Genomic DNA, 18,648 nt, shown 5'->3' on the forward strand with positions numbered 1-18,648 from the left:
GCCTGTTTGTGTGCTGTACATTCTATGTAACTCTTTGCTCCTCAAAATAAATACTTTTGGGCTCCTGTTCTGCTGGACAGCCAGCTGAAACTGGGCAGAGCGTGCATGGTGCTCACTCCACTCAGTTCTGTCCTAAAATGGCAATCGGGGTCCTACGTGTGTCACTGAACTCAAATTTGCAAATTCAAAGGGCCTATCACCTGATGGATAGACGCTTCAGCCACCTGGCAGTAGACAGCTTTGAAGGTGGCAGCAACCAGGAGTTGCAAGCTATTTTTGAGCGGCTGCTGCTCAGTTGATGTGAGACAGCCCAAGTTAAAATCTAACCCAATGGGTTTTACAAATGTAACTCAAACACAGCTAAATTATTGAGAACATTTTAAAACTTGGCTCTGAAACTTTCCAAGTCACTATAAATATTTAAAAAGAAAAATAACTTCAAAAAAATTCTGCAGTTTGTATTTATGAAATACATTATTTACTGCTACAAAATGTTATTTTCAGATACAGACTTTGATTATCGTCAGGTAGAATACTGAAGCTAAATTGCATATTTCAGGATATAACATACCAAGGTTCCGATAGTTTTATTAATACATGATATTTTATTAATAGAGTCCCAATTTATTATGGTGGTTCCTATGAAAGAACAAACTTGTGCTTTATCACATCCTCAGGACGTCCCACAGTGTTTCACAGCTAATGGATTGTTTTGGAGTGCATCCACTGTTACATTGATAACAGGGTAGCTAACTTGCTCATTGCAAATGCCCACAAACAAAGAAGTGAAATAACCATTGAATCTTTGTTCGTTGGTGTTGGTTGAGGGAGGAATGTTGGCTAGGACACGAATATAGTCTAATTGTTTTAAAAGCTCTCATTCACTATGTGGTGATAAAACCTGTTACAGCCCACAATTTGAATGCAATACCGTAATAGAAGAGTTTGTGAAAATCTGCAAGAGTGCAAGAAGTGATTCTGCTAAACAGCATGCATAGTCAAGATGGTGTTGATCCCTGCCAGTAAAATGTTTTGATTTTCTTCTGGTCTCATGTATGCATCCAACTATTTTTGAAGATGAGTTACCATGATATAGCTTTAGATTAGACATGGTATTAAAAGAAAATGACATTGCTCTTTGATGTTAATGTCTAGACAGATGGAATTCTCATGTCTGCACTGTACAGCAAAGGCTTATGTAGTACCTATCACTGAATAATGTTTATCTGCAGTTACCCTTATGTCTGTCTCAGTCACAAGACAAACTACCATGATGAACCATGCGTGGAATAGAATGAAGGAAAGTTTAAGTCGTCTCAAGAGTAGCAGTACAACAATATTACAGGTTGGTTCAGAAAAATAGACTGCAGGTACAAACGTAGATAGAACCATACTGGCGGACAGGGCAATCATTCAATTGGTACCGTGCACCACGGGAGCAAAGATCAAGTTGTTGAAAAAGCCATTTGAACCCAAAAGATTGCCTTCTTTAACTACATGTAAAGGTCACAATGCCCTCACAGTGTATAAAAGGTTGCCTGGCTATTTCTTAAAGTTGACTTCTTACCGGTTAGTACGTGCAAGAGGAAAGCAGGGTAATGCCTGTGGTTGTCCTTCAGGGCCAGCAGCATATTAGTATGGCAGCACAGGACCTGAGAGTCTTGGAGCTTAGAAATAGAGAAGTGTCTTTACAAGAAAAACATATTTATCACACTGAGTGCCTTGAAGGGCATCACACCCCTCCTCAAAAACCCCACACTTGACCCCTCTGTCCTTGCAAACTATCGCCCCATCTCCAACCTCCCTTTCCTCTCCAAAGTCCTCGAACATGTTGTCGCCTCCCAAATCTGCGCCCATCTTTCCCGCAACTCCATGTTTGAATCCCTTCAATCGAGTTTCCGCCCCTGCCACAGTACTGAAACGGCCCTGATCAAAGTCACAAATGACATCCTATGTGACTGTGACCATGGTAACCTATCCCTCCTCATCCTTCTCGACCTGTCTGCAGCCTTTGACATGGTTGACCACACCATCCTCCTCCAACGCCTCTCCTCCGTCATCCAGCTGGGTGGAACTGTGCTCACCTGGTTCCTTTCTTATCTACCCAGTCGTAGCCAGAGAATCACCTGCAATGACTTCTTTTCCCACTCCCACACAGTTACCTCTGGAGTCCCCCAAGGATCTGTCCTTGGCTCCCTCCTATTTCTTATCTATATGCTGCCCCTTGGCGACATCATCCAAAAACACAACGTCAGATTCCACATGCACGCTGACGACACCCTGCTCGACCTCACAACAACCTCCCTCGATGACGCCACTGTCTCATTTCTCACATTGCTTGTCCTACATCCAGTACTGGATGAGCAAAAATTTCCTCCAACTAAATATTGCGAAGACTGAAGCCAGTGTCTTTGGTCGCCACCGCAAACTCCTTTCCCAAGCCACTGACTCCATCCCTCTCCCTGGCTGCTGTCTCAGGCTGAACCAGACCGTTCACAACCGTGACGTCCTATTTGACCCTTAGATGAGATTCCAACCACATAACCGCTCCATAAGACCACCTACTTCCACCTCCATAACATCACCAGTGTCTGTCCCTCATCTGCTGAAACTCTCTTCCAATCCTTTGTTATCTCCAGAATGGACAATTCCAATGATCTCCTGGCTGGCCCCCAATCTTCCATACTCCATAAACTTGAGCTCATCCAAAACTCTGCTGCCCATATCCTAACTGGCACCAAGTCCCATTCTCCCATCACCCCTGTGTTCGCTGACCTACATTGGCTCCCAGTCTGGGAACGCCTCAATTTTCAAATCCCTCCATGGCCTCATCCCTCCCTATCTCTGTAACCTCCTCCAGCCCTACAACCCTCCAAGATCTTTGCACTCCTCCCATTCTGGCCTCTTGCGCATCCCCGATTTCCAATGCTCCACCATTGGCAGCTGTGCCTTCAGCTGCTTAGGCACTAAGCTCTGGAATTCCCTCCCTAAACCTCTCGACCCCTCTACCTCTCTCTCCTCCATTAAGATGCTCCTTAAAACCTACCTCTTCATCTGTCTTAATACCTCCTTAAGTGGCTCGGTGTGAAATTTTGTTTGATAACGCTTCTGTGAAGCGTCGTGGGGTGTTTTACTATGTTAAAGGCACTATAATTGCAAGTTGTTGTTGTTTGTTGTTGTTGTTGGGCATTGTAACTAGGTCATTTAATACAATATCATGAAAAGGTGTACTTATATAGAAATAATGTAGATAACAATGGTTAATGACACTTGACTTCAAGAACAGGAGGAACACAGAAAAGGTATTGTGGTATAAATAGCTTTTTTTTAAAAACAGATTATACAGCGATTATCTTTATACACTAAATAATTCTGAATTTATAATTCTAGCATTAAGCCTAAACATATCAGGGCATTGGAGTTAAAGTCTGTATCCTCAACTGCTAGACATTGTACCCTGAAATCATAAAAATCTAACTAGTTCACTAATGTCCTTTAAAGGAAGGAAACCTGCCGTCCTTACCTAGTCTGGCCTTAATATGACTACGATCCAACACCAACATGGTTGAGTCTTAACTGTCCTTTAAATTGTCCAAGCAAACCACTCTGTTGTGCCACCACCTTCTCCGGGCAACTGATAAACAATAAATGTCGACCTTGCCAGTGACACCCACATCCCGAGAATTAATTTTTAAAAATTAAAAACCATTTTAAACACTGGGAATTAAAAGAGTCAGTGTTTTGATGCAGCACAAGATATTATATGGCAATAACTGTCATTCAACTTTTCTCCAAGAGGCAGAGGTACAGGTAATGTGAGTGCAGAAGAAAATAAAAACCAATCCAATCCAAATTCAGAAATGATACTGGAACACATCTTCGTAGTGCACTGAACTAGAATGCTCTCAACCATTTCAACAGCACTTCCTTTACAAGTGCATGAATAAAGGTCTTGATTGATAGGAAAGTACAACAGGTCTGTTGCATGTCATCTTCATCAGGACGATGCAATTACATTTTTCGAGACTCGACACAATTTACAACATCATATTGCAACGCTCAGCAAACAATTCTTGGTAAAGACCATGCTCACTAAAGGGATGCGTTGAGAGGCGATGGTGGGGTTGGGGAGGACTACAATCCCACATTCCCAAACTCCTGACTACGAATTCCAAGTTCAAACCTGAGTCCCGACTGAAATTTGTTCTCGTGCCTCCCTCCACACAGCAAGGTTTGCCAGTAGGAGAGAGGAAACAAACGGACAGGGATTTTGTTCTCGCCCTCTCCCCTAATTGCCTCAATGCACCTCCTGTTTGGTTAACCAAGGAGCAATACAAACAATATTCATGGATATGTCTGTGGCCTGAACCACCTGATACTATTCACTATGGTCAATGAAGTAAGTTAACTTAGAAGGAAGAAAGTAAGGAAAAACTGCACTAAAATTATCTGCCTCACATAAAAACACAAGACAGAAAAAACAAAGTTGCAAAGAGTGCACTACGTCTCTGTCAGTTTGTGTGTGACAGTTGGAGGAAAGTAACACAATTTTACTGTAACATGAAAAATTAGGGAAGAGCTGATCATGACAAAGTAATTTTGGCTGTGTGAATAACTGTCACCCAGATTACACATATCAGGTACAAAATGAAAATGAAATAACTACACAACACTAAATGCAGCATGTGCCAAAAGGTAAAGTCCCATTTATTAATTAAATGGTGCACAATATAAACATCCATTTCACAGAGACTACTTCCCTTCCATCGCTAGCTCAAACCTACATTTAAACCTTAATAAGAGGGTAAAATTGTAACCCACAATTGTTTAGATTATAACCTGTTTGGGCTTGTTTGAATATACATTCCACATACAATCCAAGTAAAAGACAGAGGCCACAGGAAGTAGCATTTTTGAAAAAAGGTAAGAAAAAAATGAAAAAGTTAGCTCCCGGATTGCCAGTTGACAAATGTGCAGCTCCACACAAACTAGTATTGTCCCAGGCTTAATCCCCGGTGTGTGTTGATTTAAGTCATCTCACTGGTAGGTGCTACAATTGGTGTCAATACTAGAGATGACGGGAAAATAAAAATTAACCAGGGTTCCTACCCCGATCATTATCAAGTGATTCTTGCTGGAAAGTGCCTGTATGAACATTCCCCTGCAGTCAAATAGCCTATTGCCATTAAATGTCATGGCTCATACATGAAGAGTAGCTACTTGGACAAGGTCCGGGAAGGCACCCACAGAACTACATCTCAGCACGAGCCAGCGTCTTCAGGAGAGATGGGGAAATATTGGAGGGATGAAAAAGATAATGTAAAGGTCATTTAAACAAAGCCTAACAACTAGAATTGGGGATGTAAATAAAAGCTTTTGCATTAACCAAATGGGTGAAGGGGAGAAGTCAACTGTACTTATTCAACAAAGAATTGTGCAAAATCCTCAAAAGTACTGTACTGCATGCCACTTCTTTTTAGTGGTTACCTCGGGCATTTCTATCTGCTGAGAGGAGTCAAAGATCAAACCAGAGTACTCCGAGCACCGACGGCAACTAGAAAGATCCCTGCAGAAATACACTGCTCAATTATTAATTTCCAGCTCTGAATTTGAACTGGACATTCTTGCTCATTTAATTCTACAAATTATTCAAATCCATGCACACCTGCAGCCGCCTGTCAGTTGAAAACTCATCAAGACTGGAGTAATCCCTGGAGAGTGTACACGAGGAACAGGAAACTGCTATTGTTCCGAAGGCATGTGCTACACAGCAGAACAGGTCAGCACAACCCCAAGTGGTTGCTGTCTTCTGAGCTCAAATCTTAGCAGTTGCTAATGCAGGGCAAGCGACATCAAGTCATTTGACACCAGTATTGTAATAAATAATCATTTGTTTTCTCACATCTCATTATTAAGGTAATTTGCTTTGTGAGAACAGTTAAACTGGATTCCACAGGTCTTGTAGAAAACAGGTGAAAAAACACAAAGCTCATACTTACTATGCAGTTGTCCAGAGGCATAATAATACACATCTTCATATCCCTCATGGTAATCCTCCTCTGGTCTATACTTCTTGCCTTTCCTTCTCCGCGACCTTCTCATTTGTTTCATAAGGTTCAAAAATCGTTCCATCTTTACACTTCTACCTTATCAACCTGTTCACTGTCGAGAGGTGTTTGGCAGCAGCACAGTTCAACACAAAACCGCCAGAGCATGAGTGAGCAACATAGAAATAGACTGGACTGAGCTACACACTGCAGCCTGCCTGTTTCAAACTACAGTACTCACAGCAGTTTTAACAAAGCTGTTAATATCTTATCTGCCAGTTAAAGCAAAAAAAGAGGTCCATTGATTAAAGACATCAAACTAAGACCTGTGAAAATATAAGAGATATAACCTGACATTGCCTCAAAACAGTCCAGAGGGAACAAAGTTCAAAAGAACCACCGAGAGTGCAAGGAATCCCAGTGCTTGGATTACTCCAGCCAATGTCTCTCCTACTTATTCCATCACTAAGGGGGTGGGCGTGAATTCATTTCTACAGACTGCACCAAAATAAAAAGGCAGATCAAATGTTACTCAGCTTGATAATTAAGTCCTTCCATTTACCATAGGCAGTGAAATCCATTACAAGATGCTGAGTAGCACCAGACTTCATGTGCCAAACAAGGCTTTTCAGTTTTACAATAGGAGGACACACGCACAGCAAGCTAAATGGTTCAATCCACGCAACACACTCGCAGCCAAGTGTCTATGTGTTAATTAGAGCAGTAGGAAGGAGGCTCGGCAGCTGTGTAAACCGACACCTTAACCCACTGGGCGATTATGTATTCAAATTGTGATTTGTTTGTAATGTTCAAGATATTACGTTGAAACGACAAAACCGTTCATCAGCAAAGGCAGATAAATAAAGACGGTTCAGAAAACAGAGTTAATTTACTTATCTCCTATCTGAGTTTCCATGCAACATACAGAGAGACATGGCAATCTTACTATTTATTCCTCGGCAGTCTGAACTGATGGAAATCTTTCGGGGTGTAACTTAAAAGTAGATAAAAGTCAATGCTTTTAAACAAAAAAAAATCAAACATTGCTTCAGGATTGTATTCAGAACACGTTCTTAGATAAGCCAGGAATTTGTACGGAATGCAAAATAAAATTCCATTCCTTTGCCACACAGCAAGGCTTCATTTGCATTCAGCCGTCAGAGTGGTTTAGTGCAGCCTTTTATTTAAAACTGACCTATACTCCAGTGACCGAGACAGCAACGGAAGGCTGGAGACTTGGGTTGCAATTCATCAAACCATTCCTCACAACTGCTGAGCAGGATCTACTGTTCTGCTGTGATCTAGATTTTCCTCTACCCAAGCCCACCAGCAAGCCATTTTATCTTCCTATGAAATCTGCTTTGTTGTGATCCTGAGGATCAAGTTCCCCTTTTACTTCTCAATGGCAGCAAGTAGCTTAATCCTGTTCCTTTTGTCATTTTCAAGGGAAATTGAACCACAGAGAGAAGCAGTAACAGGAATTGTGAAAATGTTTTAAAATTATGTTTGGAGTAAAAAATATTTTATAGCCTAGTTTGGAGAGACTGCAGGTAGATTTAATACGCTCCGCCATAATGAATGATCATTTCTTTCCCAAAACTTAAAAAAAACTAACGTGCACACAATTAAAAGCAGGTTTCATTCTACAATAACTATTTTCTTCCTGCCAGAATTCCAAAGAATTTCACATGTAAGCTGCAAAAATAACCTGTCAGCTAAAGATTTTATCACACTTCTTAAAAAGGTGCTAGGATTTTAATGGAATATAATTTTCAAAATGTATGATTTGAACACCAAAGGCAATCCATCCTTTTTGAATTTAAACAACTGCTATAAATCTAATAAAATAAAAGCAAGTAACACTTATAAGTTTCATTTCACGCTTGGTGAACAAACATTAACTAACTACGGACATTGTCAGACTCTATCTGGTCTGAAATCTGAGAGACAATATTATGCTTTGACCTTGAATTTCTTTCCAGATGGATGGCCTGGTTACTTTTACAAATAGTAAGGGATTCCAGTCCATTCAGTAGGTTTTGTTCCAAAGGCATTTTTATTCTCCTTTCTGCAGCTATAACATGGTTGTTCTGCATTCAGTAGCTATTTTAAAATTAACCACTGCATTAAATGTGTTAATAATGATGGCCTCGTCTACACAACAATTTCAAAACAATTCTGTCCATTATTTGCACTATTGAAGCAATTCTAAAATAATAGCAATTATTCTGATTATTAAGGATGATTTTTGTTTAAGAAGATAAAAATGTTAAAGACTGGTATAGTATAGTTATTAAACCTGTATAGTATAGCACATTAAAAGATGAAGGCATTAAATCCAAAATTTAAGACTTATCTTCTCCCTCAAAAACAATTACTTGCATTTATACAGCGCTTTTAAAGTAGAATAAATTTCCCATGGTATTTTACAGAGGCTTAGGAGTAAATGGATGCCAAGCCAAAATGATGATGTTAGAATACAATGGCCAAAAACTTGATCAATGAGAAGGATCTTTAGGAGGGTTTTCAAGGGGGAGAGGGAAATGGGGAGCCTGATGGGTTTAAGAAGGGAATTCCAGATCATGGGTCCTATACAGCATAAGGCATGGCCACCAGTGGTGAGGTAAAGAAATAAGGCAACACAGCAGAGGCCGCAGTCAAAGAAACAGAGCTCAAGGGGAAGCGTTGTTGCACTGGAGGTGATTACAGAGGTAGGAAGAGGAAAGTCCATTAAGGAATTTAAACATAAAAGATGAGAATTTTAAATTTAAGGCATTGGGGAACTGAAAGCCAAAGAAAGGAGAACAGGGGCGATGGGTGAGCAGGACTTGGTGCAGGATAGGATAAGAGCAGCAGAATTTTGGATGAGTTGACGTTTATGGAGTGTGAAGGATGGGAGGTCAGCTGGAAGAGCATTGAAATAATCTAGTCTGCAGATGACAAAAGTCATGGGTGAAGGTTTCACCGTCAGATGGGCAAAGGTAACAGTCAAGGTGGAAGTAGGTGGATACTCTTCAAAGAGCTGGCACAGGCACGGTGGGCTGAATGGCCTCCTTTTGTACTGTAGGATTCTATACAAGAAAAAGTGACATAAAAACATTGGGAGTTAAGATAAAGTAGCCTTCTGATGAAGGTTAGTGTACTAACTACTTGGTTTTACTTTTTCCTTTTCACTTTTGGGGGCTCAGCAAGATAAGGGATGGTTGATGATAAAAAAAAACGATTTCTGAGATTGGATAAAGCATTTCATTGGAGGCAGGATAAAGCATTTCATTGCAGCATCTGTAAAGCATGACCAGATGCACAAAGACAAAAGAACCTTGACCCGTCTTTTCTCTTTACAGATGCTAACGGATCTGGTGTGCCTTTAATATCAGATTTCCAACATTTGCAGTGTTTTCTTCTTATCTCCATTAGGTCATGAACAGTCTTGTGCTGTGGTCCTGTGTGGAATCTGGATAGAAGTTGCTGACATTCATTTCACACAGAGCATTTACAGCCAGCAGAGAGGAGAATTTATTCATTTCATTTTGGACAGGATTCAAGCCCAGGCCCCAGAGGTGAAAGGACAGTATGCTACCCCACAGTGCCATTCAATTACCTTTCTGTACCACTTTTTAGAATGATCTTTATTTCCTCTTCAGGCTCCCATCTTTCTCAATCTCAAGTTTGACATCTGGTTGTGAATGCCCAATAAAGGGGTAGTCGGTAAAACACATAACAAAGGAAAAGGCAGAAATGAAATAGTTATTGTGCTACAATTATAAAATGTACCTTTAATAAATGTAATGCTTTTAATAATTATGAAGAACCAAGAGTGAATTGATGCTGTGCCACACCTCTTTTCAAATAATGAAGATTTTTAGCTGAGACATTAATCTAAACCTCTAAGAGGTCTGTTAAACAGATGAACCTCAAGAAAAGAAAATTGATCCCCTTAATTAGAATATCAATCTCTGTCAAATAGCACAAATTATTGATGAGGTTGTTTCAAGTGTCAAGTTAGAAAGGCCTTTAAGCAGATTTTGGACACTCAGGAAAAAAATCCATCCAACATTTTATGATACAATGACACTGAAATTCCTACAGGCAGAAGGTTAAGACATCAAATGGAATCAGTTGTGATCAGTCAAATTCACCATCTTAATTATTTGAAATAAGCTACTTTCCAACGCAAGGCACTTTTTTACATTCTATACAAGCAACAAACAGCCCAAAATGATGTTGAAACAAGACGTGCAGAAGAAACCAACATTTTCATCAACTGCACTAAAATGTTCTAGACAAACATTTACAACGTGCATTTTTAGCTATGGAACATAGAAATGTCTACCAAAGAGAGTGTCAAATGACTGAACAAAAGTTATCATTTCTGAAGTTCCACAAAATGCTGGGCACTGTCCCAGGCATTGTAGAGAGTTTCACTGTGTTGGAAGGCCAAACATTACATGCGACAAAAAAAAGCTATTGCCTTAAAAAAAACTTTGGCCCAGACTTGCTGGCGTGGTGCATCTCGTGGCATGCCCCATTAGACTTGTTCGTGCATGTTTAGGTTTTAAAACTTTTTTGCCCAAAGTGCTGGAAATGCGAGCTGATAATGGTGTGGTGAGGGCACCAGGGCATCTGGGACCTTGGTGAACGATCGGACAAACAGTGTATCTCCTTAACCAATGAGATTTAAGGATTGAGAAATAAACAGGAGGTAGGACCGAGAAGGAGACTGAATTCAATGTCAAAATCAGGTACAAAAAGAGAAATAAAGAGAGGGAAAGAAAGATTGGATCAAGAGAGCGATATGAAAGAGACAGAAAGGAAAAGTTAAAAAAAAATGTAAAATTAAAAATGTGACTTTTTTTAAATCTCCTCAAACAATTCACAACCTGAAAGAATGAGACTCCACACTTATAATTGTTCACTTTCTGGGCAAGAGAGGTTGATAGACAGTCTTTAACAATTAGCACATTGTTAAAAGGGTACTTACCCTGTTAATTACTAGACTAAACTTTCTGTGGCAAGTTTAATGGGCAATGTGGAAATACAGCAACTTCATGAAAATCACACAAAGCTAAAGGTGAAGTGACGCAAATTGGCCAGCAACTTGTGGCGATTCACAATTCATGGGGTGTCTCTTCCTCGCTACAAGCTTTTGGCCGATTTGCGCATTAATAACAGCGTGCATCTTTCAGACACCATTATTTCAGTAAAATCTGGCCGACATGTCGAAAGTTGGTTGGACATACCCTGTAATAAATAGTTAAATTAATGGCTTTAGACAGTGTCCAAACATTTTCTGCCAAAATAAGCACAGGACACCGATTATCTTTTTTTTTTAATCGGGGGGGGGGGGGGGGGGTTGGTAAGAGGGGAAAGAGGAGAAGCAGAAAGGAGACAAAAAAAAGTTTTCCCACCAAAACTCAACATTTTTTGCTTGGCTGAAACTGGATCAAGGGTTTAAATGCAAAGTTTTTGTTTTAAAAATGGAAGGTGTTCCCCACATCATAAAGTTTAACAGAAAATAATGGGCCAAATCTTTCTGGAAAAATATCATCTTAACGTCGAACGCCATTATTAATGCACAAATCGGCCAGCAAGTTCAGGGGATTAAGAGATTTGCCGTGAGTGGCGAATCTCCAGATCTTGCTGGTCGATTTATATCGTTCAGCCGTTTACCTCGCACAAACGGCATCTCGCCCTTAACCTTCCCGTTATTTTTAAGAACATACTGGATTTGCCCATTACTTGTCCATTAAACGTGCCACAGAAAGGTAAGTCTGGTAATTAACAGCGTAAGTAACTTTTTAAACAATGTGATCATTGTTAAAAAGGTACTTCTAACAATGTACCAGTACATGCAGCAAAATTCTTAGAGATTTTAAAAAATTTCAAATTTTAAATTGTTTTTCTTACTTTTCCTTTCCGCCTCTTTTTTCTCTCTCTTAATCCACTCTTTCTTTCCTTCTCTATTTCTCTTTCTGTACCTCATTTCACTCAACTTCACCCCATTTCCTTCTCCGCTGTTCCTATGGTTCACAATCCTTAAATCGCGTTGGTTAAGGAGATATACTGTTGGTCCTGCTGTTCACTAAGGTCCTAGCTGCCCCGTTGCATTTGTCATGCCATAATCAGGTTGCACTTCCAGCGAGTTACAAAGAAAAATACTTTGAGCTGAAGGGTGCAAAAAAAAAGTCTGACTGATGGCATATACCGCGAGATGCTCCACTCCAGCAAGATCCAGCCCAATGTTCCACAATTGAACAGATCAAAATAGCTATTGCCAGTCAACAAAAACAACAAATTAACATTGAGTACAGCATTCGTAACCGGTTACCCTCTGGGTTTAACTGCAAAAATTGTATTGTTACAGTCTAATTAAATAGTCCTGTTGATTTCTTTAAATAAGCACAAAACAAACAAAAAGGGAGTGAGGATAAAATGAAGATAATTGAGTAGGACACTGGAAAAATACAGCCCACCAGCCCTCTGAGCACACTTCCTGATGTCATGAGTTTAATTACTTTCCATTAGACTGTCTAGTGACACCACACTCTTGTGTTATACAATAATGAAATATACAGTTCTGTAATTAAAAAGATGCTGGGGGCAGTCAGAACCCCAGGTGACAGTCAGCAGTACTTGCAAGTTACAAAATAAAACTGCAATATATCCATGGGGAAGATTTTCCTCAGTGTGTACAGTTAAAGCTCCCATGAGATCTCTGAGCGCACATGCATTTAATTAAACATCCAAGCAATTTATAAGCACAGGCAAACCAAAAAAACTGAACGAATGAGAAATGCTTCAAAAAGGGATAGATCAGGTTTAATACAATAGATGCCATGCTTTGAATTTGGAATACCTATAGACGCAACATCACGCGCAAGAGTCTCCAGACTAAGCTATTGAGAAACAGGCAGGTGGATTCTGTTGACCAGATATGGAGTGCATACTTTCTCACTAGGTGGATACACCCTACTTAACTAACTCCAGAGAGTTTAGATGCAGGTAGGCAAAAACCAAGGCTAGGGACCTCCAAATGTGTGCACAAGTACTGCTGGAATGCAACCAACTAAAACAGTGCCACTTAACAGCATTGTGTTCTGGTAAGTTTCTTGCTGCTGTCCAGCTAGGGCCACCCTACCTGTTAGCACATGGGCTTGCAAAGTTATCTGGAGCTGAGTGAACAGAATCCACCTCCCCAGTAACAGGGTCAGGCTGGCTGGTCAATTATCAAGGGCACCACTGAGTATTGTAGACATGTCTCGCTCAGGTTTTGCATTGTAGATTTGTTCCAATCTTCCATTATCAGGTGTGTTATCTTGGAGCTTACTTGGCCCCAAAGAGAAACCATTTCCCTCCCACCCCGACCCGTTCCCCCCCACACTCCAAGGAGAACAGTTATGAGTTGATCATAGCAGGATAAACGGGTCTAGTTGATGAGATTTAGTCTATGCCCTATAACGTTCCTTCATTGTATGTCAATTGTAATATATTACAATTGTATCAGATCCAATAACTTGCACAAACACCTTTGATATAAGAAACAGCCCAAGGTTCAACAAGCCGGTAATTGGATGCCAATCTGGAATTGTGCGAAGAGGTTTGGGAGGTGACAGAAGGTGTAGTCAAAGAAATTTTGAGGAGGCTTTTCAAAGCAAGCAGAGATGTCGGAAAGCAGTGGGGATTAGGAAAAGAATTCTAGCGTGTTGGGGTGAGAAAGATGGTGGGGGAAGGGTGGGAAGCACAGTAGATAAAAGCTGGAAGAGGGAACGGTGTGAGTTGGAAAGTAGAGTTGGAGGAGGTTGCAGAGGTAGGATGGAGTGATGCCATAGAAACAGATATGTAGACAAGGAAGATGATTCTGAAATAAGTGTACTGGAGAATGGGAAACCAATGGGCATCAGCAAGGGGTAAGCATGGCTTAGTGCAGCAAATGATGCAATTGGTAGAGTTCTGGATGAGTTCAAGTTTGTGTAAGATGGAGCTTGAGATGGCAATCAAGGGCAGCACTGGAGAAGACAACCAAGAGATGCCAAAAAGCATAGATGGGGGTTGACAATAATGTTTGGACATTTATATGAAGTATGAAGTATCCATTTTGTTATATTGAAATTGTCAAGTTTCATGACCTAGCTTCAAATAACACGTGACTTGTCAAACTCCTAATCCCACTATTATGAACAAGATTCATAAAATTTGGACTAAATTGTTACTGACAAAGTTAGTTGGTATTATTTGTTTTGTAAGAACATAAAGGACTGTTTTAACAGATGACCGAAAATGACCTTCGGTATTACTGTACGCTTGATGTACACCTGCAGACAATATCACCAATTCCACTCTTATATACTGTGTAAGTTCTTTCTTTAAATATATATCATCAATTGGATTTCTAACACAGAAACTTTCATAAATTCTGTTTCTAAGACTACTAACTGCAATGAACGGCACCAAGGTAATTTTTTTCCTCAAAAAGTAGCAAAGAGGCTGAAAGTAAGGATCAACTTGGAATGTCTGTTTTTGTGTCTGCCCAGGACCATTTATTTCATCAAACGACCTGAACTAATATGCAAGACCAGATAATGAGCATATAAAGCAGGCTCAAAGTGGCCCTGTATATTGCAGAATGGTGTGTAGAGGTGCTGTCTACAGAAGCTGTGCAGGATCATCAATGCGGCAGCCCAACACCTCTTCCGTTTCAATTGTTGTTACATGATAAATGAGGTAGCTGCCTTTCTGGTGGAGTGGACTCTTGATGCCTGTGGGACAAGATTTATCTGAGAATAGATAAAGCAAATATATTCTGTGATTCATTGTGAGAGCTGCTATTTATTACAGGAAAGAAACAAAGGCACCCAAAGATCCTCAGATTTGTTACAGTCAAATTGACTGCACTGGTTCAAGGAGTACATCGTACATCACAGGTAGATGTGGAAGTATGGGATACAAATTTTCTGGAATTATGATTAAGATGCAAACTGAAGCCTGTGGGAGGGGTCAGGGTGTTATTAACTAGTTAATTATAGAGATTATTTTTATTGTTTTATCTCCCAAAGTCACATTTAATGAAACAATATCATGTGTTGTGTTTTTATTATTTACTTTCGCTACAATTCGGCAGTGTTATCATGGGCTATTTTTCAATTGGGGACTGGATATACAAGAATTTAGCTTTTGAAAAGTGGAAATTTTACTGCATGGCAGATTTTCTGAACCAGAAGCAAGAGGTGAAACAGAACTGGAGGAGCCAGCAGGGAGAAAGCTTACGCAAGACCTCCAATGGCTCCACAGAATTTGTAAATGTAAGTAAACATCATTATTAGTGATACCAGATTTAACCGCAACACGGATTCTTAGAATTTCTAGAATTTAATTTCCCGTTGCAACCTCCCTCAGTGTATAAACAGATGTTGCTATAGCAACTGATTCAAACCATTATTCACTTCTGCTTGGATTAGGAATTCTACACAACAGGGGTGAGCAGGAAGTGATTTTGAACGCTGGAGCAAAATTACTTTCTAATCAGGCATGTGTTGATCTGCAGTTGACTGCATGATCTTTTAAAGATTACAAAGATCTGGTGGTTTAATAAACAAAATTTACAGAGTGATAACAAAATGCATAATTCAGCAGGCCAAACGACATACGTGTTTAGATTCAGAAATGGTTTATCTTCCACTTCATTCATCAATTGTAAACAATTTTACAACACCAAGTTATAGTCCAGCAATTTTATTTTAAATTCACAAGCTTTCGGAGATTTTCTCCTTCCTCAGGCAAACGTTCATTCATCAAGTCACACCTTCCAAAATTTTCTTCTTACGGGGCTTTTCCCCCCTCATTTTGATCAGTTATTCAAAAGGACAGTGGGGTAGACAGTATGCAACAGAGACACTGTATCTCAAATTCAATATCATCGTTAAAGTGGAAGGATGAATACAAAAAGGAACAAATAAGGGGATACAGTGGAACTAACACCAACAAAAGTCTTCCCTCTTCTATTGTGCAGCATCTTACCATCACCAGCCCTGGCTATCTGGCTTCACCTATAGTCTCTGGGCAGCAATCCACCCATCCTAACCTGGCTCCTCCAGTCTGTAAAAGGTCCATTAACCACCAGTGTTTTGTTCTTCAACCAACCTCCTATCCATACTGCCAAATTCCTTTTAATAGAATTTACTTTAATTTTATCAACAAGCATGCAATGTGGTGCCGAATCAAACACCTTTTGAAAATCTATATACACAACAGCCACTATATTTCTTTAATCAATACATTGTTATAGCTTCAAAGGCTTCATTAAACTGTTGGACATGACTTGTTGGTTGTCCTTAATTAATCAATGCCTTTCTAGGAGAGTATTACATTTATCTTGTACCATAGACTCTAGCATCTTAATACCAATATTAGGATGACTGGTCTATAGTTATCTGGTTTAGCCTTTTCTCCCTTTTTGAATGGAGATGTTACATTGCCAACCCTCCAGTTCTCTGGTTTTGTGATGCATCTGTCGTACTTCAGGTATCACACATGCAAGTTTCTGTTTCACAGTTGGATTTCCTCTGATTTGGAGCTGGAAATTTAACAACTCCTGCCAATTTGCAAATTTTTCACGACAACTAATCTGTAATTGACCCAGGATGTTTCCAGCAATGGAACTTTGTGGCCTTAAAGGGATAAGTCTGGTTAAAATAGCTTCAGCTCAGTAGAATAATGCAATGTTCATTACATGTTATAATGAAACTATATTAACAGACTATTATCTGACTAACCAGGGGCAAAACCATCTGAGATCCAATGATATTTCATAAATAAATATAAAATCAGAACTTCTCAAAGCTAAGCAAAAACAAACACTTCATAGTAAAAAAATTAGCACTATCATAGGTGTGAACTTGTGGCCAAAAATGATTCCTGCAGGGCAGAAATTAGACTTAAAACCCAATTAAGGAATATTGAGAGTGGAGAAGGACAGAGATACAAGACTGGATGTTTCTTTGTGGGAGCAAGTTAAAGACTTAATTTTGCACCTAGAATTTCATTAGAAGTAACTTGTTCCTTTACCAAAAAGTTAATATGCCTATTCAACAGCTTAGTGCAGTTTTAAGTTTAATGAAAATAGCTGAAGTCCAGAGAGCAGAGAAAGGATAAAGAGAAGGCAAGAACAATTTAACATAAAATCTCATTATTACAGGTTTCCCTGTTTTGACCTTCAATTGTTCTTTCCCCCTCGTGCGATAATGCTATATCTTAACAATCACATTCACTGCATAATACAGATCACTTCTTATAACTGGCTAATTATAAGTTTCTATTTTGTTGCACTGTCATTTAAAATGGCATAATTATTGTACTCTAAGACAAATCACATGCCTAGTTTTCTATAGCCTACCAATCCATGAAATGGATAGTAACACCATTGAGCCAGAGCCTGTCAATATCTATACTGGATTGTATGCTGGAATCAATTTTGAGTTGTGGTGGCAAAAACAGATTGATTTGACAGGGCTCATGATAACTTTGGAACACAGCAACTTTCGAGCCTGGTGAGCTTCAATGTGCTGATAGTGATAAGAAACTGTACTTTGGAATAAACTGTATAACAATCACATGGCCCAATTAAATTAAATAAGTACAAGAGTGTTTGGAAACATTTTGCCTGGGTTAGGCAACAATTTGCAAGTGCATTAACGGAAGATAATGTATAAACTGAAACTCTCTACCATCAGTTCCCCCAAATAGTTCAGCAGTGTTGCCACAATGCTTACATTGCATTTTGGTATCAATAAACTATAGGAAAATCCACACTTAAACCATTACACTTTAATGTGCGATTCTTTTTTGCGTTCAAGGCGAGGGATGTTAGCATTGGCCACAGAAATATTTCCACTTCAGGCACCCAGTGTCAGCATCGAGCATTCCCGGATGAGGTCACTGGACAGCCAGATACACAGTAAAACTCACTCGACTCTGCCCTAACTTCAGAACAGCACTCACTACCACACCAGTGTGACATTTTTACCATTTTCTCACACCAGCCAACCTGTGGCCTTTGAGTGAGATTGCTAATTAATGCCATTTAAGGACAGTTGTGTGCTGCAGACACATGCCCACTAGCAATTGCATTAAGACTGCTCAAACTCATTTCACATTTCCTTTCTTTTACGTCAACAGTCTGTGCGAGGTTTGAACCCTAGAGGTGAAAGACCAATGTCTAATCCACCGCCCCATCCTGAAAAACCAAGGTGAGATGCTCTTAGATCATCAAACTACCCCCATTACCACCATCATCAGTGACTGTCCCATAATCATAAATACTTCACCCTAGTTCAAAATGGCCTCTCCAGATAGGACAAAATCTATAATTGTATGGTGGGTGTTTTTCCACAGTTGAAGTGAGATAACACTAAAGTTTACTAAAGATACTAAAGGACCCACTATTATTTTTTAACTTAAGTCTCAGAAGCAACATTTTTAATGTTTAGATTTTTTTGTGCAAGAAACATTTTAAAATCATTTTTTAAAAATCTTTTTCCCCATTTTAAGATCATTTTCCTCTACAATCCCCTGTCCATACTAAACCCAATAAGGCAATCAGCCAACC

The 18,648-nt window shown here is 39.6% G+C and overlaps 1 protein-coding gene across 5 annotated transcripts in view; it reads right to left on the minus strand.

The window, feature by feature from the left end:
* Positions 1-18,648, minus strand: part of grip1 (glutamate receptor interacting protein 1) — a 284,071-nt gene that overhangs the window by 178,710 nt on the left and 86,713 nt on the right. The window contains exon 1 of one of the 5 annotated variants that reach the window (XM_067999488.1): positions 6,000-6,629. The exons of 1 other annotated variant lie outside the window; for it this stretch is intronic. In XM_067999488.1, the coding sequence (XP_067855589.1) occupies positions 6,000-6,132 (133 nt within the window). In that variant the 5' untranslated portion in view covers positions 6,133-6,629. Of the gene's footprint in view, positions 1-5,999; positions 6,630-18,648 lie in introns of those variants that run through there. 3 more of the 5 variants (XM_067999489.1, XM_067999482.1, XM_067999483.1) reach the window with 3 other exon arrangements.

The sequence above is a fragment of the Heptranchias perlo genome, chromosome 18 (assembly GCF_035084215.1).
Source record: "Heptranchias perlo isolate sHepPer1 chromosome 18, sHepPer1.hap1, whole genome shotgun sequence".
Classification (NCBI taxonomy): domain Eukaryota; kingdom Metazoa; phylum Chordata; class Chondrichthyes; order Hexanchiformes; family Hexanchidae; genus Heptranchias; species Heptranchias perlo.